Source organism: Pteropus alecto, unplaced genomic scaffold, assembly GCF_000325575.1.
Source record: "Pteropus alecto unplaced genomic scaffold, ASM32557v1 scaffold3, whole genome shotgun sequence".
Taxonomy (NCBI): Eukaryota; Metazoa; Chordata; class Mammalia; order Chiroptera; family Pteropodidae; genus Pteropus; species Pteropus alecto.
Window position 1 is genome coordinate 55546557 of NW_006442484.1, and position 27373 is coordinate 55573929.

The 27373-nt window shown below is 32.9% G+C and overlaps 1 protein-coding gene across 1 annotated transcript in view; it reads left to right on the forward strand.

Annotated features, from left to right (window-relative positions):
* Nucleotides 1-27373, forward strand: part of ANKAR (ankyrin and armadillo repeat containing) — a 50845-nt gene that overhangs the window by 23186 nt on the left and 286 nt on the right. The window contains exons 11-23 of the mRNA XM_006921280.3: nucleotides 2387-2491; nucleotides 3836-4077; nucleotides 7987-8155; nucleotides 12887-13128; nucleotides 13281-13434; nucleotides 13519-13680; nucleotides 16002-16108; nucleotides 17757-17879; nucleotides 21095-21253; nucleotides 21958-22075; nucleotides 22887-22996; nucleotides 23554-23750; nucleotides 26085-26136. Coding sequence (XP_006921342.2) covers nucleotides 2387-2491; nucleotides 3836-4077; nucleotides 7987-8155; nucleotides 12887-13128; nucleotides 13281-13434; nucleotides 13519-13680; nucleotides 16002-16108; nucleotides 17757-17879; nucleotides 21095-21253; nucleotides 21958-22075; nucleotides 22887-22996; nucleotides 23554-23750; nucleotides 26085-26136 — 1940 coding nt within the window. The remainder of the gene's footprint in view (nucleotides 1-2386; nucleotides 2492-3835; nucleotides 4078-7986; nucleotides 8156-12886; nucleotides 13129-13280; nucleotides 13435-13518; nucleotides 13681-16001; nucleotides 16109-17756; nucleotides 17880-21094; nucleotides 21254-21957; nucleotides 22076-22886; nucleotides 22997-23553; nucleotides 23751-26084; nucleotides 26137-27373) is intronic.

Sequence of the window (27373 nt, forward strand, 5' to 3'; positions counted from 1 at the left end):
CACAACCTTTCCCACAAAGAAACAAAATAAAAAAAAAAAAAAAAAAAAAAGAGGAAGGAAAAGTTTGAATGGAAAAGATTCCTTCCAATTTATTTCTCACTTCCTAATTTTAGAGACAGATTCGGCAACATTTTTCCCCACATGTTGATAAATGTTTTTGGAAACATTTTGTTCAAGATTTTTGTCCAAATTTATATTCGGTCTAGCCAAAAATATTATAAGATTTAGGGTTGCCAGGCCAATTGAATGTACACATCTAATTTTACTCCTTCTCAAGACCCAACTAAAATTATATGGCGATTAAATAAAAGTAACACCACAAGAAACAGCAGCAAACAAGCATTCAAGAGAAAACAAAAAAAGGATACAGCGGGAATAAAATAAAATATTGGAAACAGATAGGTAAGCCAACAGTGGGAAAATTGAGACCCTCTTGGACTCACACTGTAAATCCTCAGTAGGCCAAAGAACTAACACTGGCAGTCAGGAAAGCTCTTTGCAGAGGCTAACCAAGAAAGACCCAAAGATAGTGCAGTGGGAACTCTCTCCAATAAACAGGAAACTGGGAGTCTAACCCAAGAGAAAAGCAAAGGGAATTTCAAAGATGACAGCAAAGGGAATTTCAAAGGTGACAGCAAAGGGACATTCCAGAATGGAAACTGTATACCCAGGGACAAAGGGAAAATATGGGAGGAATTACTGATAGGTACAAAGAAAACTAAGCAGATGAAATAAAATAAGAAAATTATTACCTTCAGGAAAAACAAAAGTAAGAAAGGAGACACATCTGTAGTACACTACAGTGCTTAGCTATGAATATCTGTATAAGCATCATAATGTAAATGTTGAATATTTATTTAACTAAAAAGTATAAATATGAGGAAGGGGAAGCAGAGGAAATGTCAGAGCAGTGTTGAAAGAGCTAGTTTCTCATTTACCATAATCTGAAGTCAATCAATGATGTCTAAAATTGATACGGTAAAAGGTTACAGTGTGTATAATATTTAGAAATATGGAGATATGTAAATCACAGAAAGTATAGAGAAAGAGTCTAAAGTTATATCTGGAAAGAGAAAGTCGAAAGAATGGAGAGGATGGAGTAAGGAACTACTGTATTTTGCTATAGACCTTTTAGTAATATGTAACTCAATCATGAGCATGTATTACTTTAATAAAATAAAAACTAAAGCAAAAAAATGAAACCAATTGGAGCTGAGAACTGATATTTTTCCCAACAACTCATTTTAGGATGGGAAAAGATACATTTATGATTTTCAACCCCATTCTACATATTCAAAAAGTCTGAATGATTGGTTTCAAAACTGGCTCAATGTCTGAATTTACTGGGTACTGAGAACACATTCCAATTATGTCAACCCCCAAGAGATACTGGAAAGTATTTTCAATGTTTATATATGTGTGCATATGTATCATTAAATCTTAATCTTTCTAGGAGGAACTAAGACCATCTTGTTACTTTTAATAGACTAACACATTTGAAATACTCACCTCAAAAGTAGAATAGTATTCCTAATAGGAGTAGCCTAGTGGCACAAAAAGTTCCCAACAGCCACTTCTTCTCAGAACCATTGTTGGGAAGTCCTGCCTATAATGACACAAACACAATAACCAGTGAACATCTGGCCACTGTTTCTTTGTTTTGAGCCCTGGAATAGCTCTCCGTCCTTGCACTGTCCATTTCTACTATGAGTAAAAGAAGGCTAGTCAGAGTTTTTTATAAGTCTCCAAGATTAGCTCTTGGAGTAGAAGCTGAATTTTAAAAGAGAGAGCCGTGGAGTGATCTAGTCAAGACAGGAGCCAGATTGATTATTATAGAAGCTAGGTGTAAAGAGAGGAGGCAAGGATGCTTCTATGTGGTTTTTCTTGCACCATAGACATTTTCTGAAAACATGTACATTTGGATTATCTCCTGTATGGAGTATAACTTCATTCTTCCTCATACTAAGGAAATATATAAAACCTGACATATGATTTAATAGATATTAAAATTTTGACAATAATATAGTCATCCTTTATAACCCATACTCAAATTTTACTCAACAACTGATTTCAGGCCACTGAGGTATACTATTTTCCGAGTGAACCTGAACCATGTGACGAACCAATCCAAGTCATTCAGACCACAGATAAAGAATTTTTGGATTTCCTGTACTAATTACATAGCTTATAAACCTCAAAGATTATGAGTATATGCAATATGTTCAGCATCTCATAGAAGGCCACACACAGAGGGAATTTAGTGAATGCAGTTGATGGTGATAACGGCGCTCTCAACTCATGACTTCATTTGACTCGGACAGAAACAGAATTAATCATTTCATTTCTTGTAAAATTCTAACGTGTTTTTCTGTTGAATATTTACCAGAAATGTTGCAGTGTGAAAGCTATAAACGAAGGATGATGGCTGTCATGTCCTTAGAAGTAATTTGCTTAGCAAAGGATGAATACTGGCAATATATTTTGGATGCAGGTAATGTAAAATTCATTAACTGTCTTTTGCTTATGCTGTTTTATGCAAAGCTGTACTACATTCAGTTAATCACTTTAAAATCTATTTTCAATTGTAGAGGAAACTTTTTAGTTGATTTTAAATTTCTACTTTTCTTTTTTCTAAGATTATTTCCTTTACCTGACAACCTTACATTTTGTTTTCCACAGGATCAAAAAACAATATCACTTCCATTTCTCTAAAAATTTGCAAACTTAAAAATGATAACAACCTACTTTACCCCATAATACTTCTTATGTTTACTACTTTCATTTATAAATTATCTCTATTCTGTGTTAACACAATGTATTTTTAAAATTAAAAATTGTTTTTGTGGTTTATAGCAGCAGGCCTGAGTTTGTAAGTAGCTCTGCATTTAGAACTTAGGCTAACCGCTTACCCTCTCTAAGCCTGTTTCTTTACTAATAAAATGGTTCCTACTACATAAGGTTGTTCAGAGAACAGCATTGTCCAATAAAACTTTCTGAAATGATGGAAATAGTCTATCTGCACTGTCCAATATGGTAGCCACTACTCAAAGGTGAATATTGAAAACACATGAGATGCTCTATAAATATTTGTTGAATGAATGAATGAGTGAAAAAATTATTATAGGCACCCCTTACTATGTTCTTAAAAATGTATACAAAAGCTCTATGTCCAACAAAGTGAACCAAAGATAAATAAATCATGAGGTAGATTCCATTTCAGACAGATAAATAAAGCCCTAATTAATACCCATTATGTTTCCAGCATTTCTTGTGTGCTCTATAATGTGCTCTTTTCTTTCACAGTGTACTGATATAATAAGCATCCAACTGAAGCCAAATTTTCTATTTTTACCATGCCCAATAATTTTCATCTTTGAACCAACTGTAATTAATGAGGCCAAGGTTGCTTTTTATTAGATTCAGCACTTAATTTTTGCTTTTCAGTTGCTTATATAAAATATGGGTAAAATAAAATAAAATGTTCAAATAACTACACAAATAGTGCCACACAAATTTGATTCCTGAACCATATGATAGCTCAAAGAATTTATTTGTCAATAATCTTAAGCCAAAATTCAGTGTTTCAAAGGTGGCTTAGAGTTACAATATGCTGTGTGAAAATCAAATGTATGAACAATAAGAGCTCTCTATACTGTAGACAGACAGAAAAGTGCATTCATATAGATTCAAGTGGTAATTTTAGAAATATTTTATAGACTTACTTGTTAATTGTTTATATGGCAATACTCAAAAACATTATTTAAACCTTATCACGATAATTTCACTACAAATGGTTATAAATAATTCATGCTTTTTCTTGATCTCTACATTGCAGGCACCATTCCTGCCTTAATCAATCTATTAAAAGTTTCCAAAATAAAATTACAGTGCAAAGCAGTTGGGTTATTGAGTAATATCTCAACCCATGCATGTGTAGTGCGTGCTGTGGTAGAGGCAGGAGGCATTCCAGCTCTGATCAACCTCCTGGTTTCTGATGAACCAGAACTACACTCCCGCTGTGCTGTCATTCTGTACGATATTGCTCAACTCGAAAATAAGGATGTTATTGCCAAATACGTAAGTTCTTTTCATAGGACATCATTTTTGCTGCTAGTAATTGCCTTATATAGAAGCTAAAAAGATACATACCCATGTTATTATGCAGTGGCAAAACTCTCAGGGAAGAATTCCAGTATCAATGAGGACAGCAAAGAGCAAAACTGCCACAATCCCATGAGTGCCAAAAGTAAACAAGAGGAAGATACTACCAGAGCAAGCAAAGCAAAGGGCATGAGCTTCAGCAGAGCTACCCAGCTCCCCTGTCACCAAGTCTCACAAAGTGACTGTGGGCCCAGATGGATGCTACCTACACATTGGGTTTGTGTCACATCTGAGGAACCTTGAGCTTAAGAAACCGATCACTTTGTTAGCAATCAGTAAGCAAGCCTATTCTTTGTTCGGAGGGAAATGATTGCTAGTTACCTAAAAATCCTGAAGAATGGCCCAGGTGAAAGAGCTGTTACAATCTTGATACACTCATAATACAGTGGGAGGGCAAGAGGCCCACGGAGGACTGTTTCTCAACAAAAATATCTGGTAAAAATATCACCTGGGAAAACATGGAAGGAGGCCAACTGCCTACTTAGCTCTAGGGCTATGGTTGCTTCTTGCTGTTTATGAGAAGATATTACAAGAAACACTGTCATTTTAGCTATTTCCATTCTACCTGAGCAATGTAGTCCAATTGTGTACCAGAATTAGAAAATTTGTTTTTGTGAACACCAAGCAATCTTTGTCATGCTGTATTTCCTCAAATAAAACCCACCTATTATGTCTGCTAATGTATTATTTAAGGCCTTTTAACAGATATTTCTAAGTAATATTATTTTTCTAGTTCTCTTCAGGTAATGCTTCTTCATTATAGATTGAGTCATTTAGCGTTATAAAATGCACCCTTTTTTCACGTGTAATACTTTTGCCCTGAATTCTGTCTTGTCCAAAAATTTGTTTATGATCTGTTTTCTTTGTGCTCGCATGTTTAATCTGGCCTTGCCTATCCTTCTCTTTTTATGTTATTTCTGGTTGGTTGGTTTATTATCAATCATTTGGAAATTATATTAGAAATAAAGAAAACCCCCAACCCACCTTCGGAGTTAGTCAGTCAGTCAGTCTTATATATTTAGACCTTATAATCTTCAGTGATTCTGAGTATTGCCCAGAGTTAGAAAAAATGGGTCCCTTGTATGCAGTATAGTTTTTGCTTTGTCATTCACTTTTATTGAGTGTAACTCATTTATTGATGTGACATGTTTAATCTTAGTTCTGTCATATTTTTTTAAATCTTCTACTATATAGTCAATGTTTTCTTTCTTTTTTTCCTTTATCTTTAAAATCTAGGACTTACACATCAACGTTAGTTAGCTATTTTTCCTGGGATGTGGTATAACTTTTCAACATGTACATTCATCTTCTTTTATTTTCAGAAAGTTTTCTTGAATTTATATCTTTAAATACTACATCTCTGTAATATTCTTTCAGTTCATTCATATAACAAGTACTTTCAGAGAGTTTCTTATATAGCAGATACTATTATAGATGCTGGAGATATAGCAGTGAACAAAACAGACAATATCCCAGCCTTCATGGAGCTTTTATTCTAGTTGGGGGTAACAAGACAATAAACAAAGCAAGCAAATCAATTACATAGTATGTTATATTAGATGAGAATAGGTGTTAAGGAGGAAAGTAAAGCAGGGAAATGGGATTGGGGAGCTTGGTGAAAAATAATTCACTAATAATTTGGCATTTGAGTACAGACCTAAAATAGGTGTGAAGGAGTGTGTCATATTTTTCTGTTGGGAAGACCATTCTCATCAGAGGAAACAAGGGCAAAGCAAATGAAGTGGGAGTGTGTCTGGCATGTTCAAGAAATAGCAAGAAAGCAAAAATAGCTGAGGAGAACTAAGAGACACTCTTCGCTGGGTCATGGTGGACCACTTCATGTAAGGCTATGTGGGCAATTGTTAGACACCTCGGGTTTTACTCTAGTATGTTAAGCTCTTCAGTGATTTTGTTCTGGGAAGTTCTATGAAGAAATTTATATCACTCTACCTCTGTGTTGAAATAGGTAGGCAAAGGTAGATGCAGCAAGACTAAGAAGTTATTGTAGTAATCTAAGTGACAGATGATTGTGTCTTGATCCAGGGTGGTAACAGTGGAAATGGTGAGAAGTAATCATATTCTGTATTATTCTTTGAAAATTAAGTCACCAGGATCTGTGGGAAAGTTGAAAGATCTGGAAGGACCAAAAAAGAGACTAAGAAGGAATAGCCAGTGAGGAAGGGGGAAACCTAAAGAATCAGTTGTCTTATCAGTCAAATGAAGAAAGTGATTCAAAGAGGAGAGAATGATTAATAGTGTCAAAAGCTGTTGTAAGATAAAAGTCAAAAATGATCATTGAATTTATTGATCACTTAATTAGCTGACTATTTCCCTTTGGGAATACCAGTTATTTGTGTATTGTACCAGTCCTTTTCCACTCATTGTTTCATTTTATTTCATTTTTCTTTTATTCTCAATCCTGCCTTCCTTGTCCCTTGCTATGCTTTTTTAGAATTATTTTTGTGTGCATTGCAATTTGGCTTTTATATCTCTCTACATCTTTCCTGAGCTTTTCCAGCTCTTGTTTTAACTCCCACTGTCTCAAAAAATCTTCCCTGAGCTCTGGGATCTCTCCTGTGCACTTTTGTTTTATAGAGGTGATTAACTGCCTCGTTTTTTTCATTCATAATAATATGCCACTTTTGGTTACAATTTTCTTCTGCTTTGTGACAATATTTTTCTGATGAGCATTCCTTATCTGTCATAAGTTTTCTCTATTTTCTTAGAACCTGTTCTAGTTCTTTTTTGATCATTACTCATCTTTGAATTAGATTCTTTCTGTTCCAACTATTTGGAGGAAGTATATGTGGGAAAGGGCCTAGACTCAGGTTCTAAGCCAGCAAGAATAAAACTTAATGCCATAGGGTTGTGTGCATGGTCCTTTTAGTTCTACTTTTCCCTAACAGAGACTCGTGGATTGCACCTCACAATGTAGATTCTATTTTCTCCACAATGTGAAGCCTACCTCTTCCTTTTCACCTCAGCAATGGACTTCTTCCAAACATACCCTGTTGGTATAATTCCTTGTTCATCCTCGTCTTCCTCGATTTTGGAAACTTTATGCCAAATTGGTCCAGAAAAGAATCTGCTGCCATCCTGCATACCCATTCCTATCATTCCAGACAGCGAATTGTGTTTCTTTTTCTGCCCCTCCAGGTAGTACCACTCACTTTGAAAAACTGGGCTCTGTCAGCATTTCCTATGGCCAGTGGCCATGGGAGATCTCTCTCATCCCCGTTGACAATTCCTACATATTTATTATGGTTCAACATTACAGATGTCTTCTAGCTTTATTGAAAATGAGGTTATATTTCTGTTTCTTATATTCCTTATTACTCTTGCATTATTTCTGTTAATAGGGAGAAATGCCATATTTACTCCATTTAAAATTAGGAAATTATATTCACATTTAAAAAAACATTTTTTGTTGCACAAATCTAATTACCAATTATGAGTGCAATGTCTACAGTGGCAAATATTTCCAAATGGGCACTGTATTCAGTTGATCTTACTCAGTTGCTTACTTTTTAGATATTTATTAACTGTTACAGTAAACTTGCAGCCTAAATTTATTTTGGTATAGAGGAGGCTATTAAAAAAATATATTTATAAAATACTTACCTTAACATATAGCATATGATATTCTCAAAGTTGGATTAACTGTCACTTACTGTGACATATCAGTAGACACATTTGTTTATGAATAATTGTTCTCTCTTAAACAAGCAGGTATTTACAGCAAGATTATAGAGTTGTATTTATAAATAAATATTGTGTATATCTCAAATATATTTAATTGTAATTAAAATTTTTGTTTATTTTTAGAATGGGATACCGGCTCTGATAAATCTCTTGAAGTTAGACATAGAAAATGTGCTAATAAATGTAATGCACTGTTTACGGGTATTATGTATGAGAAATGAAAACAACCAAAGAGCAGTGAGAGACCATAAAGGCATCCAATACCTTATCACGTTTCTGAGTTCCGATTCAGGTGAGCCTCTATTTTTGTATTATTTTGAAGTGGCCAGATATATTAAGTGAGTAAACACAGGTTTGGACATGTCCTATATGAATAGATGTCCTGGATTTATCTTAGAATGGATCTAGACATATGCAATATAACCTAAATATCTAGAACACTTAAATTTAAACTGTCTAGTTTATAATAGGAATTGACTCTCAAAGGCATAGTTTTTAAAAATATTCAATTAAACATTTTTCTAAGTGGAAATATTGGCATGAATAATGAAAATAATGCAATTAATAGGCCCAGGACTCAAGCAGATGTCTCCTTGTGTGTATAACACACATTTTGACAGGAAGCTATTTTTCAAGTTGCATCAAGTCTTCAGATTTTCTATTAGATATCGATATCAAAAAGGTCAATTCATTATTAGGCTAATTATCAGACTCTGAAGTGCCTGATATCAGTATCAAGAATACCAGAACCTAGGAGGGAGTTTCGGTAGCCACTGCAAATGATCTTTTTAGGTTCTGTAACAATTATCTCACTCCAGTGAACATACACATAACAGTGTAATCTTCAAATCTGAGGGGATAAAAAATTGGGGGAAAGCTTGTTCATATTTCTTCCTGTTCAGTTTATCAATTTTTTGTTCTCATTCTCTAGTAATAAATACAGAATAAATATATTGGTTACAATGTTAGACAAGGTAATGGATAATGGGATTACTGCAGAGGGCTTTCTTTTACTTTAGAACTTCAAATTTAGCAATTATCATTTTCGAAGAGCCTCTATCACATAGAGAAATCATTTGAAAGTCCTTTCTCTTCATCACAAATTCCTCTAAGTTTTTCTCCATTACTAACAATGCTCTACTTCATTATTTAAGAATAACATTAGAGAAAGCCAGCTTTTATGAATATTTTAACCATAGAATTTTTACTTATTTATAATTGTCCTTTATTTTTCTTTGTGTTTTATCTCCTTAAAATTTAAAGACAGGGACTAGGTTTTCCCTATTCTTTTTCATCCTCCAACCTACGATACTTGAACAAAGCACAAGTTGTAGAGGCATTCTGAATAAACAATAAATGAATTCATGAAAGAAATCAAAAGAAATAAAATATTGAAATTATTTCTTTTGGGGGCTCTTGCCTTACCTGAAACCTAAATAAAAGTAATTCATCCAATAATGTAATCTATATTATCTCCTTACACCAAGGAAGAACTTAATTTTGAAAAAAAGTTTTTAATTTTTTCTTTCTACTTTTACAATTTATAAATGCTACATTTCTAATTTTAGTACTTTAACAAATAACTATGTAGGATGTTAACTGAGTTGTTAAGTTATAGCAGATCACAAAGGAATTTTATTAATTCCAATATCTTCTTCACTCTTCAGAACCACTTTAAAATTTTATGCATTAAGGTAAAATGACCACAAAGTAGATTCACATGCAGTTCCCTGAGACTGTGGATTTGTTAACATCTCCTTTGTCTTAACCCCTATTTCCAGAAGTTCCTCAAACTTTGCTGAGTTTGCTTTATTTTAGGCCTTTGTTTCACTCATCTTTAGCTGCTTGTTCCACATACGTATGTGCATGCATGTATGTTTTCTGATTTCATCTTTTCTATGGCATTTACTTGTCTTGCTCCATGGTATTAATAAAGGTTTACATGATACCACCATGGAAATTTAAATATGTAACAGAAAGCATACAAAAGGCTTTCAATTTCAAACTATCTGAGCAAAATTTAAAGAGCAACTTATCCTTCTTAGAATGACTGTTACATTTTCACTGCTGAAATATGTTCATATGTACTCATTACCTTCTAAAATCTGAAAACTTTGGAAATCTGGTTCCTAAGAGTTTTAGGTAAAGATTACCTCCACCATTAGGTTTATTCCACCCAACTCTTAAAGTTGGAGTTCCTCAAGCTTCTATTCTTGGTCTGCTGCTTTTTTCACAAAGCGAACTCTCTTTAAGCAATCTTACTTACTCTTAAGAACTTCATTATGGTTATCATCTATTCTTCACAGTTCTCTAGCCAAATTCCTAATTTATCCTCTGAGTTTTAAAGCTCATATTATTGGGGTTATTGAGGTGCTAAAACAGCACCCTTTAGAATTTCTATCCAATGGATAGACACAGGAATCAAACAGAGGTGAAAATTTCAGCCTTATTGCTGGAAAGCTTGTTTTGAGAAAACAGCAAAAAGATATTGCTAAAAAGAACCTAAGCCATGCATTTGAATGTTTCATTCTTCAATCTGAGAAATAATGTTACTCACTATCCCTTTCATGGGAGGAATGGGTAACATTCCTGAATGGGAGGTGAGAGGAGGAACTGCTACATTTTGGACTGATACAGGAATATGGAGTAAGAGAAAAAACAGCTCCCCTACACTCTATTAATTTTATTAACAACATTCAAGTGTTATTAGTGGTTCATCTAAAATGCAAAGTTTATCATGTCTTTCTTGTTCTTTAAATTATTGTTGTTGTTTTGTCACCTAGGCTAAAGTCCAAATTTCTAGCATAGCCTATAAGTCCTGCTCACCTTTCTATTTCAAAAAGAAATGACCTTCCTATCACTCCCTCCCTCTCTTACTTTACTCTCAAATAATATTGAACTTATTGCTATTTCATACTTCTGGCCTTTGACCTTGCTCCACAAGGTCAAGGATTTTCTTTGTTGGTTCATCACCATTTCCCAGTGTCTAGGAGAGTGCCTGGCATATAGTAGCTACTCAATAAAATATTTGCTGAGTCAATAAATGATTAAATGATAAAAAATATTCATGACAAAAAGTTAACATATTTTATTAACTTGGGTATATAAATTGACATGAACAATAAGGCCTTAATAAAATAATTAACCTGAATAGATAATTTATGAAAGAACAAATGCTAGATTTAGAAAGTCTGGCTTCTTGAATCCAAAAACACTTTTTTGTAGTTTTGACTTTTGAAAACATATTGAAGTCTTACATATTTTTAAAAAAACACATTAAGCCTACAAGACTACAAGAGGAAAACTAAAATTGAATACAAACAGAAACAAATGAACCCAATTATATCTTAAATGAATTACATAACTAGATTTAAAAAGAAAAGAAATGTATACTAGTATCTTTGGAATATAGTGCTTTACTACATAACATATCTAAGAAAGAGAAAAAAAAAAGCCAACTGTAAATATATCTTGAATTCTTCTTAGTGGATTTGTATTCATAGTGATATGAGTAAAACAGCTCTGAATCTGTTAGTATTGTAGGACTAAGCATATGAATAAATATCTTGATATTATTGGGCTCTCACTGTGAAAAAAATATCTGGGAAGGAAAAAAATATCTGGGAAGGAAAAAAATATCTGGGAAGGAAAAAAATATCTGGTGCAGAATCTGGGAAGGCATTAAAAATACTGTGGGTTTGGACTGGAATTGGAAAATTGGAAATATATAATTTTCCTAATTTTGTCTGCTAAGAGAGCCTAGAAGCAATAGTACTGCAGAAGCAATAAGCTCAGTTAGTACCCAAAGCTTGATATCTGAACACCATTCCTCAATAAAAGGAACCCAGAGCTTCTTTTATTGGAGAAATGGTTGATTTCAGGGCTAGCGTAGAAGAAGTATGCAATAAGTCTGAAACATCACATTGTGATGAAAAGTGAAAAAAAATGCTGAAAAGAAAATGATGACGGAGGTATATCTAAAAGATAGAAACAGAGGCTAACTCAAAGGGGCTCCCACTGGCTCTTCAAGTTGAACAGTCATGGAGAATTGCCAAATCTTGGACAATTTGAGTATCAATACAAATAAATTAGTAGATATAAATCATTGAATAAAATAGAAATCCCAGAGCTCATCTTGATGATTGGATAAACAAGGAAATAAAGAAGTAGGGAGAGTTCTTCTTTATAGTTCTACTGATAAATGTGAAGAGAGTTGTAGATTCGGATATTTTTCTGAACATTGTAATAAAGGTTAGTGTGTGCAAAAATCATCAATTGTTGCTAAATCTTAGGGGACTTTTTTGACTTACTCTTGCAATTTTCTGTAAGTTTTAAAGAATGCAACTGGTTAATAAGCATATATGAAAATGTTTAGACTCACCAGTGAGCAAAAACACATATAAATGAGACACCATTTTTTGCCTACCAAATTTCAAAATTTATGTATTTATTCTTAATGATAATATTTATATTTTAAAAGCTACAGTAACATTGATACTGTCATACTCTGATTCTTGAAAAAAATTACTGGGGTATGTTAAGTTATTCCAGTAATTCCTGGGACTCTCCACTAAGGGGAGATAGGAAGGAAATACTTTGTGTGCCAACATTTCTCCATAGCATTGTTTAAAACAGTGAAAAGTTGGAAACAGCATATATTTTTAAAAATGTGATTAAGGAAATGTGATACACCCATTAATGGAATATTTAGAAGACACTGATGTTCATAAAAAATAGGAAAATGTTATACTGGTAAATTAAAATGCAAGGCATTGTGTTTATAGTACTATATTAAATGTCTATAACACTATCTAAATTAATCTATATTCATAAATATAGTGGACGAGATTAAATGAAATGTTTGTGTTTGGGTGGTAAGTTTCTGGACAATTTTATTTTTATTTTCTAAATTTTCTATAAACTATAAATTTGATTTTGTAATATGGGAAATTGATGTTGTGTTGTACTTCCATATTCTTACTTTTTAAAAGAGTTAATAACTGGTTCTTGAATTCATTTGAAGATGTGTTGAAGGCTGTATCTTCTGCTACAATAGCTGAGGTTGCACGTGACAATAAGGATGTTCAGAATGCTGTGGCTATGGAAGGAGCCATTCCCCCTCTGGTGGCCCTTTTTAAAGGGAAGCACCTTAGTGTCCAAGTGAAGGGTGCAATGGCTGTGGAATCACTAGCAAGTTACAACCCTTCTATACAAAGAGCATTTCTGGAAAGATCATTAAGTAAATACCTTTTAAAACTCCTCAAGGTAAGAATTTTATGATTGTCATTCCTTGTATTCAATATTGAATTTCATACAATGAAAACCAAAATCAGTTCTGGAATAGACATTTTATAAGACAGACATTCCTACAGTGTTAAATAATTGCTCATTGAATGAATGAATATTTTTTTAAATAGGCATTTCAAATAGATGTTAAGGAACAAGGAGCTGTAGCACTTTGGGCCTTGGCAGGACAAACACTGAAACAACAGAAGTATATGGCAGAACAGATTGGATACAACTTTATAATAAATATGCTTTTGTCACCATCAGCTAAAATGCAGTATGTTGGTGAGTCATTTTCTATGTATAAATTTGCACAATGTAGAACAGGAACATTGGAGATCACACTTGTTTCTTGCTTTTCTTTACTAGGAGGTGAAGCCGTCATAGCTCTAAGTAAGGACAGCAGGATGCATCAAAATCAAATATGTGAAGGGAATGGAATTGCACCATTGGTTCGCTTGCTAAGGATTAGTAAACTAGCTGAAGGCACACTTCTGAGTGTCATCAGAGCAGTGGGATCCATTTGTATTGGTTTGTAAATTTATTCTCAATTTTTAAAATAACAAGATACTTCTCATTCTCTCTGTCCTGTTAGAGCTCTAAACCATATGTAATTAAAATTTTTATATTGGTCTTGCTTCTGAGCTCTAGTTAGAAAGGATAATGGCCCTGGCTATTTTGACTTCAAAGACTCTCAAATTTTAGGTTTAAGAGAAAAATATTTCTTCCATTGAATCTTGAGCACTCTGTTTTTGAAGGTATTGAAGTGTTTCTAATGATGGAGCACATTCTTCAGTTCTAGTCTCTTTCCTTAATGATTCTTTTTGTTTGTAAATTGACCACTAGGATCTAGTTGTTCCTTTCATTATAGAGGAATTAACATTTTTGGAATAACTGGAAAATGTGGAATTGTCAGTAATTGACTTACCAAAGTAAAAATTTGGGTTCTTTAATTACTTTCATGAATGTATGGGGCTGATCATAGATTGCTTCTTGTAGAGCATCTTTTATGTATTTATCATTTATGTATCTTCTCTGAAGTGTCTGTTACAGTATTTTGCCCATTTTTATTGTTCTTATTGAGTTGTAAGCATTTTTACTTATTCTAGATGTAAGTCCTTTGTTGAAATATGTTTTGCATATATCTTCTCCCAGTGTATGGTGTCTTTCCATATTTATAACATTAAAATTAACCTGTCAGTTTCTGAAAAATATCTTCTATTACTTTGATTGGAAGTACATGGAATCTATAAATAAATTTGGGGAGAACAGACATCCCAATAATACCAAGTCCTCCAATCCATAAACATGGTAAATCTCTCCATTTACTTAGGTCTTTAATATCTCTTAGCAATGTTTTATATATTTCCGGTATATATTTTGTCAATTTTATCTTAAGTAGTTCATATTTTAAAATCACACATAATAAATTTTGATAGAATGCTGGACATTGTGAGTTTTAAATTGATCTTATTATTTTCCTTTAAAGAGTTGGGCTCTGTTGTCATGCAGTTAAGTTACTTGGGATCAGTTTGATCCTGTCATAGCTAGCTTTTAAGCTTTGTTAGGACAAGTCTAGAGCAGCCTTCACACTTGAACTAACTTAACTCCAGTACTAAGATGATACTCTTCCTTGGGCTGGATCCCTAGTATAGCCTCTTATATTACTGCTAGTAGTAGTTCTTTTCCCAATTTAATGGAATTCCATCCCATTATTACCATGTGAAGATTCAGGCAAGACTTGAGGGTATTCTTCTTATAACATCACCATTATCACTATCATAATCATTACTAAAAGTACTCATTTTTTGAGATCTCTCTCTAGCATCTTCACATTTTGAAATCTCCTCTCCTACCCCTTTTCTACCTACTATGAAGTGAGCAATCCCTATTCTGTGCTTCAAGTATCCTTTTTCTATACCTTTATTAAAGCATTTATTGCACAGTATTAAAATCATGTTTTTTAAATAGTTGCTTCCCCTATAGAATATAAGCTTGTTAAGGGCAGATATTTTAATTCCTCATTTTAGCCCTACTTCCTACCTCAGTGCCTGGTGTATTAGACATTCAATACTTGTCAGCTGAATGAAGAATATTCATGTAATCCATGTTTGTGTACATCCCTGGGTGGCCAGTCGGGGAGGAGCGGACAAGAAAACAAAAGTGTTCTTTGCTCCTTTTATTTCCTCCAGTTCCTTCAAACTTCCCCAGATCACAATAAGTAGGTGGCTGGCTTCTCTTAATTTTCATAGAGGCCCAATCTTGTATTTATATTTAAATATAAACCCATTGTATATGTGTTGTGATATTTATGGCAAAAGAAGAGAATTAAAAATGTTCATGCATGTCACTAGAAAGATGGCTTAAGTTGCTTCATTTAGATTAAGCCTACAATTTAAAATAGTAGGTTATAAAAGAAGACAGTAAGATTATCTTTTAGCGTGTGAACTTAATAAATCCAGAAATTCTAACCAGATGATTTATGCTACTTTTTTGAAAAAAAATAAAATAAAATTATGGAAAACAGCATTATAAGCTTAAGTACCTTGTGCATAATTCTTCAATAAATGATAGTTATTATAGTATTATTTGTTGATATTCTAGCATTTCTGATTTCTTGTTTTGTGACTATTAGGAAACTATCTACACCTCTAACAGTAAGTGTCCATGTTTACTCATTTTGCCTTTTAAAATCTTAATCCAGGTAAATTAGTGTTGATATAGTGTTTCCTTTTGTAATTTACTAATCATATTATACTAGGACAGTTTATCTATCAAACATATCAAACTATGTTTGACTTCACCATTTCCAAGATGGAAAAAGTATCTCACTGACATGTGAATTCTTACAGGTGTTGCCCATACAAGCAATCCCATCAGTCAAAAATTTGTTGTAGAGGAAAATGCCTTCCCTGTACTTATTCAACTACTGAGAAATCATCCATCTCCTACCATTAAGGTATATATAAGGTTTTAAGGGTTTTTTTTTTCTAATACAGTAAAAATTAACAGAAATATGACTTCATAAGAATAATTTGTATCTTTATGCAAGTTAACAAGTATAATAAAAATATTTAACCTTTTAAACAAAATCCTAGAAGTTTTTAACAAAAAAAGTTGCTACAAAAATAGTAGTAAATTTTATTAAAACATTATTTCTTCATATTTAATATAAAAGTCATATTCTTACTCATCAAAGAAGTTTTATTCCTCAGACATTTGATTATTTATAGAATTTCTTCCCTACTTCCTCAGATACTGGTTGCTAAGATTGGATAGGGATAATAGAGATGTGTGATTTATATAACAAAATTTCTTAAATACAAGTGAATCCTGTCAGTGCTTCACCATCGAAACAGCCCTACCTTCTACCAAGTAGTTTGCTTTGGCTGGCAGCTGCAGTTTTCACAAGAGTGGACATTATGAAGAATGGACACTATGCATTGTTGAAGAGCCATTGACTCTTCCATTTACTTCTAATAAAATGCCTTTAATAAAATGACACTCAAATCCTTTTACTAAGGCTTTGGAAATTCAGGACATCTATAGTTGGCCAGGCAGGAAATAATAACAAAAAAATACATTTTCTCATCAAAATTTGATAAGGGCTCTGTTGGAAATAAGAAAAGAAAAATAACTTAGGAGGAAAATATATAAGTAAACATAGCATTATTTCTTTTAAAGAATGTGTTTGTTATCAGAAAAGATGTAAGTTATGTGACTTTTCTTGCTATGAAGAAGATTATTTTATTACAAGAGTTGATTAGGGAAACAAAGGAAGGAGCATATGCTAGCAATTCTTTGGCTTGAATAATAGTAAAATGTACACTGACTTTCAAAGTACAAATAAATTTCATAAGACTATGAAAAATGTCACATAAAAATACATTTTTATTTTCAAACATTCATTCTAATGGCAAAAGTTTACTTCAATTGCATCCAACTATATTTCAGTATATATTTTCAATGAGTTCTTAAACTTGTTAAAACAGAACAGCAATACATTTCAATACTTTTCCTCAAATAAGATTCTATAGTAGAAATATTTTTGAAATAATATTCATGTTTTTCAAATTCATAACATTTTTCATAGGCATGTATAGTGTAGTATTTTAAAAAGTTACCTGTTGAATCCTAATAATAAACAAGGTTCATTTACATCCTCCTAAAGGGCTTCAGAATGTGCAATAAATGACTCTAGAACTAGAGCAATGTTCCTCAGTACTACTCCTCAGTGCTTTGCTTAAGTTGATAAATATTCCACTAAAGCTTTACAACTCAAAGGTCAATAGCTGACAAGCAGTTCAAAAAAGCATTTAAAAAAAAAAGAAAAAAATTTGTTAGATATGGAAGGGATACAACTATGCCCTCGGATGGAATCTTGTGGTTGGAGCAGCACACAAAGGATACTTTCCCAGCTGTTCAAAATTATAGGGGACATTTCTTCCAGAAGTTGTAAATGCCACTCTCTACTAATGAGAAGGTTGGAATCAATGGATTTCATAGTATCTTTGAATTAGTATATCCCATATAAATGTTTGTATAATGAAAAATGTCATTTGATAAACCATGAGTGAATAATAAATTTCTGAAAACCATATATTTAGGTTGAAGTGGCATTTTCCTTGGCGTGCATTGTCTTGAGGAATAATCTGTTACATAAGGAATTACAAGAAAATGAAGGATTTAAGTATGATGATGTCCTTTATCTTCTTCACTCACAAGATAAGGTAATACCTTTACAAAATGTTAGAGCTCATTTAGAAGAAAATGTTTTTTAGACCACATCCTTAAATTATCATCAGGTCCTTTTCATAGAAATATTTAAATGTATCACTTAAGAAATGTAAAATCTCTTTGGTAGGTTGTTAGTTTGTAGTGATGAAATATTGTTCCATATTTTTCATAGTTGTTCATCTTTGAAATGTAGCAATTTTAATACTTGGTGATGAGCCAAAAAACAAATCTCTTCTGTCCTGCATGCATCAAATCTCTAAGCTAATTTTATGACCTTTCAACTCTCAGTCATCTGCTTCTTGCCTAATATTCTAGAATGGTGTTTCTCAAAGTCTTTGTGTGAAGGAATAGCTTTTTCCTAGCAATGTTAATTTTTTTAAAGAATGCAAACTTTAAATTTTGAAATAATTTAAGACTTTCCAAAAATTTGCAAAAATAATACAGAGTATTATGGTATATCCTTCATCTATCTTTTCTGGTTGTCAATCAGGAAATTAACATTGATACAATACTATTAACTAATCTGTAGGCCTTATTTATATTTTGGCAATTTTCTCACCAATGTCCTTTTTCTGTTCCAGAATCCAATTCAGGATTCCACACTGTATCCAGTTGTCTTATCTCTTTAGTCTCCTTTAATCTGTGTAACTCCACTCTTGGTCTTTCAAGATTTCACATCTTTCATGACTTTGATATTGTTGATGAGTCCAGGCCAGTTACTTTGTAGAATGTCTCTTAATTTGAGTTAGCTGATGTTTTCTCATGATTAAATCGAGGTGATGCATTTTGGCAAGAATATCGAAGAAGCGATGGGGTCTTTTTCACTCATTTTCTCAGTGCATCCTTTCAGTAGGTACATGATATTGATATGTCTTATAACTGGCAATGTTAACTTTGGGTACTTGGTTAAAGAGGTACCTGCCATATTTTCCACTGTGAAGTTATTGTTCTTCCCTTTGTAGTTAATAAGTATCTTGAAGTGAGACACTTTTAGACTATGCAAATATTCTGTTTGGCATTGTACTTTCCCTCACCAATTTTAGCATCCACTGATACAACAGTGATTACTATGGCAATTGTCTAATGGCAATTTTTTTTTTTATGGTGACATTGGTTAATGAAATCCAGTAAGTTTCAGCTGTACACTTTAACAGCAAGGCATATATATATTTACACTGCATATTCACCTCTTATAGTTAGATTTCTTTCTGTCACCACATATTTGACCCCCTTTACTTCATCTACCTCCCCCTCACCCACCTCCCTAACTTCTGGTGACCATTAATCTATAATCCATGTCCATGAGTTTCTGTTTGTTTGTCCTGTTCATTTGTTGCTTTTAGGTTTATATCCTACATATAAGTGATATCATGTGATTTTCAGCTTTCTCTGATGGGCTTATTTTGCTTAGCAATATTATCTTGAAGTCCACTAATGTTGTCACAAAGGGCAGTATTTCATCTTTTCTGATGGCTGAGTAGTATCCCATTGTATATATGTACCACATTTTCTTTACCCAATCATCTGCTGAAGGATACTTTGGTTGTTCCATGTCTTGATCACTGTGAATAATGCTGCAATGAACATAGATAGGGATACATATATCTTTACAAATAAATGTTTTCAAATTTTTTGGGCACATACTCAGAAGAGTGATTGCTGGGTCATACAGTAACTCTGTTCTTAACTTTTTAAGGAATCTCTATACTATTTTCTATAGTGGCTGTACAAATTTACATTCCCACCAGCAGTGTATGAGGGTTCCTTTTTCTCCACAACCTCTCCAACACTTATTACTTGTCCTATTGATAAAGAGCCATTCTAACAAGTGTGAGGCGGTATCTCATTGTGGTTTTGATTTGCATTTCTCTAACAGCTAGTGAAGTTGAGCATCTTTTCATATATTTGTTGGCCATATTTATGTCTTCTTGGGAAAAGTGTTCAGGTCTTCTGCCATTTTTTAATTGGATCTTTTTCATTGTTGTTGAGTTATATGAGTTCTTTATCTATTTTGGATATTAACTATCACTGAGGTGTTGTTTGCAAATATCTTCTCCCATTTGGTTAGATGCCTTTTTGTTTTGTTGATGGTTTCTTTTGCTGTGCAGAAACTTTTCAGTTTGCTGTAGTCCCATTCATTTTTGCTTTTACTTCCCTTGCCTTTGAGGTCAAATTCATAAAATCCTAAGACCAAGGTCCATAAGTTTAGTATCCATGTTTTCTTTCATGTATTTTTTTGTTTGTTTTATATCTTTGATCCATTTCAAGTTAATTTTTGTGAATGCTAACAAATAGCAGTCTACTTTCATTCTTTTGTATGTGGCTTTCCAGTTTTCCCAGCACCATCTATTGAAGAGGCTTTCTTTTCTCCATTGTATGTTACTGGATCCTTTGTTGAAGATTATTTGTCAGGCATCACATAATTTTATCTGTAAATATTTCAGTATATACATACAGCATTTTTATATAATGATTCATAGTAGCAGAACTCTCTGTCTTTCTCTCTCTCTGTAGTGTGTGTGTGTGCTATACTGTTCAAATATTAAAAGTAAGATTTAGTGATAAGATTCTATCTTTTGCGTCATTCTGGAAGATCTACCATACTTGTTCATCTTTGGCAAGCAGATTGAGTCTAAAGGAAAACTGACTTTTGCTCTGTTTGCCCAGTCCCAGAATGTTAAAATGTGATTTTTAAAAGTAAGTCTTTTTTTTAAATTCTCCCTTAGAATATAGCACAAAAGAATTTTACAAATGAACTTATTTTAAAGATGATCATCATCCCACAATGCATGAAATACAATATACAGCCTGTGGTACGAGGGAAGTTTTGATTTATCAGCTCTACTTTGAAATGTAGACATGAAAATAAAAATATGTTAAAACAAAAATGTTGAGGACTAATGAAATTATGGAGTTTTCTGTTACCGTTTAGGTATTCATTTGCATAATCAGTAATCTAACATTCTCTTTAAAAATTAAAAGTTTTTCTTTTTTTTTCTCTCAGATATACTTAATTCTCTATTTTATAGGTTCAATAACATTCTGAGGTAACTCTATTATCTATCTGTTTTCCCCAATACAGTAAGGTCTTATTTTACTCCCAGAGATTAGAATGCAATATATTTTAATGGGCAAGAATTCAAAACCTACCTTGATAACATGATAAATGAAGTAAGTTAAAGATAATGCATGTTTCTCATATTTCTAGGACATCTGTTTAAGAGCAGGCTATGCATTAACACTTTTTGCCTTCAATGATTGCTTTCAACAATACTTAATATTGGAAAGTGGAATAATAACCATATCAATTTTTGAACCTTTTCTTGAATCAACAATTGAAACTGAGAAGGCAATGGCAGCATTTCAGGTACAAAATTGGAGGTTAAAACGTCAATAAATACATCTCTTTAGTGAAAACTTGAAAATAAGAAAAAAATTTAGTTCTGGAAAAATGTTTACTTTTTTAAAAATTCACAGTATTTTTCATACCAACCCCTTCCACATCATAAAAACTCCATTATCTATGAAGATTTCTTCATTTATTTAGAATTTTATAAGTTAAAATGGAATGTTTGCCTTTATACATAATCTGATGCTTCTAACAACCCTGTCAGGTTGATAGAAAGGTAGCAGTATTTTCATCACCCCCATATTACAAGGAAATAAGTAGAGAAATATGGGAGTGTTCAAGACAAATTTTCTAACTGCAAATTTTTAGCTGATCACACCAATTCTTCAATCTGTGACAACTATAGGTATCTGGGGTCTTAGTCTTATTCTGTCCTATATTCTTTAGGAGAAGTATTTTCTACAAACCCACATTTCAAGGATACAAAAGTTACAAATATTGTAGAAAGAATAATATGGTCTACCATGGTTACTGAAATAATCAGATTGGGACAAGTACTCTAACTCCTACCCCTGCCACTTGCTTCTCTTCTATTGAATCATACCAAATTACTCCTCTTACCTTCCTGAGAAGTACCAATAAACAAAAAAAAAATAAAAGCTTAATTAGAGAAGCTGAGTAAAAAATGTTCAATGATTCTATGCTTCTTTTTTTGTTTTTAGATTATTATATTAGCTAAAGTCATTATAGACGTGGACCATATTACTTTGTCTGCAAGAGGCGTTACTATTTTAGTTGATAGTCTGTATTCAGTTCATTCCGCTACTATTGTCTTGACAGGTAAGAAATACCTAGAAGCTAATTATTGTATACGCAAAAAACTATTTTCAAAAAAATTTTTTTGTAATCAGAGCAACAGTAAAATAATAAGCCCGATAGATACTCATCACACAGTTTGAAAAATGAGTCTACATGGAACAATGTAAGTCTACTCTGCACCCCAAATAGAAGCAGAGTAACTCTGAACATGGCCTTTTTGATTTCCTAGTTACTTTTCAAACCCCTAATTATTTTTTCCAGAATATAAAATGAGAATTCAACTATGAGTAACCAAAAAAATTTATACATCGATTTATAATAGTAGCAGATTTATATCGATATACCTCTGCCTGGTTTCCTTTTGACCAGTTGTGCATATTTTGTTCACATTTAAGAGTTCTCTACACACATTTTACATATCAGTTAGCTCTTCTTAACTCAAAGCCATTTGAACTGCAAAAAGGACCTATTAAGTTTTCTTAAGGTAGTTCAATCATTATGTTGATAGTCATTAAATAAATAAATAACCAAACCCTGAAACCCCAAAACAAAATATATTCTGAAGCCATGGGGAAGAAAAACCTCTGGTTTTCGAAATTCCTCTCTCTTAAATAAACCTATTTAACTTTTACTATTTGTGACAGAAAACTAAACCATAATTTTGGAGAAAGTTTGTTCTACATTTAATATATAAATACTTTTTCTCATCATTTCTTCATTATCAGAGATGTCTTGTGACTCAAACATTTTTAATACTATGTGTGAATAAACAAAAGCACAGTATATCAGTTTATATCAAATAACACAAGCATTTTTCTTGTTTAATTTATAGGGAATTTAATAGCTAGCCTGGCTCATTCTAGAGCTGGTATTCCAGAAGCATTTGCCACATTGGGAACAATCCAACGGCTCTGCTATCATTTGTACTCAGGAAAAGAAGAGGTAAAAACAAAATTCTAAAAATTTAATATTCTAAAAATATAGTTTGCTTCTCTCTCATGTCTGGGGGCTAATTTCTCCACAGGTTGACTGTGTTACATAATAGTTCATGGTACTAACTCAAAATGAGATGATTTTTGTAGGACTGCATCTGCTATCTACAATTCTGGTTCCCACAAAATGTGTACATTTGTTTTAACTTTGATATTTAAGATTCAATCTATAAATAAGTACACTGATGATATAAAAATTTATAATTAACATGTTTAATTAGTTTTAGGTTAGTTTTTGTGATCTCATTAAGTCATTTCTATGATTATCTGAAATGAATGAAAGTAATACTCCTGGTGATTCTAAAATGCAGTCAGGACTGAGAACAATGACTAGAAATCAATGGCAATTGGCACTTCTCTCTAAAAATATGGCTGTGATTGCCCTTGGTTGACATACATATTTCCTATGAAATACCTAATGAGAGAAGTGGGTTAGATATTTTAAGAACAAAGCTCAGTGGTTAAGGAGGAATTGTTTCTTCACTGAGGAATTGTTTCTTCGTTTAGGTTCGTGCAGCTTGCTCCTGTGCTCTTGGCTACTTAACTTACAATGCAAATGCTTTCCGCATCCTATTAAAGGAATGCAGGAATAAGCCTAATCAGTTCCTTCGTATAACAAATAATATCAGCAGAGATGCAAGTATTAACCCAGCATTTTTAAAGGAATTTCAAATACAACGAAAAGTGGGGCTTCCTTCCTTAAGGTATGGTGCTCATATTTGAAGTTGAAGTAGTGAAATTGTTGATAGAAGAACTTTTAAAGAAGTTTAAGGAAGATCAAACAAGGGGAACTACCTGTGCTATGAATATATGCCTTTTACACTTAAGTACAAACCTCATTTTAAATGTTCATTGCCAAAGCCTGTTTTAATTCCAACTTAGCAACAGAACTGTGAGAGTAGACAAGATACAACCAGATCCTGGGGATCTTGTCTGGCCAGGATTATTCACATTTCAGAAAAGTTGTTGGGAGACTGGCTGCCTCCACATCTGATCTAGGAAGCCATTTTTTGGTAGACTGGGGTATATTTGAGAGCTCTGAGCCAACCAGGAACATCACCATGACCTTGGCATCAAATGGGAGTTTTGGACTTGATCCAAAGACAGGTCAAATTTCCAGGGTGGAGACAGAGCTAAATAAGAACCAGTGGCTGGAGTTATGCCAAAGTTTGCCAGGAATTTATTCAAAAGATTTTGCATCAATGTTGCAGTTTCATCATGAACTTAAGTTTCTGAAAAAAGAGAGGAGAATCCCTTTACAATGGGCATATTTCCTTCCATACATGTAGCTGAATTACAAGTCTTCTCTGCAAATAGCACTATTTATATATAGGAAACAGAACTACTCAAGCTATATTATTAACTTTACAACAGTAGAAGAGAATAGGATCCAACAGTGTACCATGGTTCTAAAAATCAATTTTAAGTATAGAGAAAATAAGTACATCTTTAAGTTGAGTTCTTTGAAAACGGAAAACCTAAAACTTATTACCCAATTTTATATAAAAAGCCAGAGAAATCTAAACTGTAATTGCTATAATTAACAATGTTAAAAAATAATATTTACCATTTAAAAAAATAACAGGATAAATAATTGAAGTATTTTATAGTCACTCCCACAGCTAGCCCATTTGGCAACGTTTTGGGAAATAGAAAAGGGTACCCCTTCTTCAGAACACTTTACTGCCATCTGCTGGAAAATGGTTGGAGTAACTATGCAAATCTACAATGACTGAAGTGAATAGCATCCCTTAGAGTTGAGAACATTCAACTTTCACGATTACAAATAAGCAGTGACCAGTGGTCAGTAAACTTACAAGAATGGTTACCAAGTGGGGTAGAATTTGTAAGCAAATAATTAATCCCACAACAAATAGTGCACAAATAGTGCTATACACACTCCTTAGGGCATTTATATGGACTATTCCCTTTAATTTTCATACCAATCCAGAGTTTGGTTTCAAATAAACCATGGGAAATGCATTAAAACATTACTAAAACAAGTGTGGAACCTTTGGGATGGAAAAATATATCCTTCCACAAATTGTTCCTTGACACCACTACTGGAAACAAAGTAGATTGATTGTCGTTGGGATCATAATAGCATTTTTTTGGAGGATATACCACTTCTCTATCCCCATGTCCCCATCTAGCATCCCGTATAGGAGAGTAGAAGTATGTAGAGACATATTTTACTGGTCTTAACTGAACCTGCATGAAAATAATCTGAGACTAACACTAGCTAGTTTCACGTTACCCTTATAGGCATGAAGTTGGCATATGAACTGATAGAGGCCTGTGCCTCATTAAGGTTCACAACAGCAAATGTTCCTCATCAAATTAACCAGGAATATATTTGTGATAACTAACTTTAATCAAGATTTTTATCACCAGGGAATTTTTGCAATACCATATTTAGATGTTATATGTACAGGATGATGATTAAAACTTATTTTAAAGCCACACACACACACACACACACACACACGCACGCACGCACCTAGGAACTCCTTGTTATTCTTTGGCTTGAAACATTTCATTGGTATCCCATTACTTTGAAAATAAATTTTAAATTTTCTTGTATTCTTGATACATAAAATGACCTGATCTTTATATGTCACATCTCTAGATACCTTTAATTCCAACCACACCAGACTCCTTAGGGTGCTCTGAACATGCCATACTATTATAGAAAACTATAATCTTTCATACCTTATTCCCTCTGTCTAGAATACCCTCCTCCTTCTCCTCATCCATTTGAAGACCTATTTTCTTCAAAACCCAGATGAAGCGCTTTTATTTCCATGAAGCTTTCCCTGATCACTTCAAGTAGATTTAATATTCCAAATATTTTGAATGATAAGTGAGTAAATGAGTGCCTAAAAATGAATACCTACAGGTAACATGTATAGTTAGTATAGGTAACATGTATAAATTAGACCATTAGGCACTGAACATGGTACCTGGATGTACAAGGTCTTCATATATTTCTAGTTTCTTTTTTTTTTCTTTTTTTGATAAAAATGTTTTCCTTTTAGCCTAGAGAAAAATGGAGGACCATCTATAATTCCTGTCTTTAAAAAAGGTAATTAATTTTTCTTTTTCCTCTGAGGTAACTTCTAGCCTTGACGCTTTATAATTCTGTGTCTCATTCTAAAAATTCAAAATGTAGAGGCTACCAAAAAAATTTACCTGTAAACTTCTGTTTTTGTAATTCTGTATGCCTAAAATAACTTCCCATTTACAAGCTAATGTTAATAATTTCTTTTAAGGCCTTCTCTACTAACACCACCTGAGAGAAATCCCTCTCTTAACTTTGCTTTTTCTCACAAGCCATACACAAAAATAAGTCATTACTGAAACAACATGTAAGTATAACTTAAATTATGACCTTGCTATTGTTCTGTTCCATGTGCAACTTATCTAATAAATTCTTAGGGTAGAGACCACATTTTTTCCATTGATATTCTGTACACTTTTATACATAGTTGGTAGATGATGGCCTAGACCTGCAAGATCAGATCTTATAATGATACTCATCAATTCCTACTCAGACATGTGGTAGGAAAATAAGTTACTTACCGATTTCATATATATGCTTAGTGCTTGTTCATGTTTGCTTAGTGTAGGACCAAAATAAGTCTTATTTGACATGCTGTCCTATGACTGACTTTACATTAAATGAAATTCACTTTATCAGAAACTTACTACATTGTCCCTATTTTTTCTTAAGTTAGCACAAACTTGTGAAAACATACGATTACTGGCACACAGATTATTGTTTAGAAATCATTGTTAAAGTGAAGAAAGAATGAGACTGACTTTCTTCTTGTGTGTAAATACTCCTGCACTAAAAAAGCTATTTGAAAAAAACCCCATTCTTCTACCCATTATATTCAGAAATGCAGCCTCCCATATATACCTAGCTTCCCTCAAATACTTGCTGAATAAAGTTCTTTCCTCTCTTTTTGTTCTCACTCCCTATTCTCTCCCTTTCCATTTGTGACTGCAACAAACTGATCTTGACTTCTAAATGGTTCTATCTTTGCTTTTGACTATTGGTGTTAAAATATTTCTTTTACAAAATGCTATTTAAAATAGTTTGCATTTATTCTTTATTAGTGCCAATTTCACATAATAAAAAGTTGGCAACCATATATTGGTCCACAAAGATTTCTGCACTCTTACATCTAAAAGTCTGGAAGCTACTAATCTCTTAGTATGTTTTGGTGATGTATAGAAAATAGAACTATGTAGAACTGAAGGCAATGAAACTATATCTAGGGTTCTTAGGCTGAAAAGAGACATTTAATTGTGGCTCTCTTAT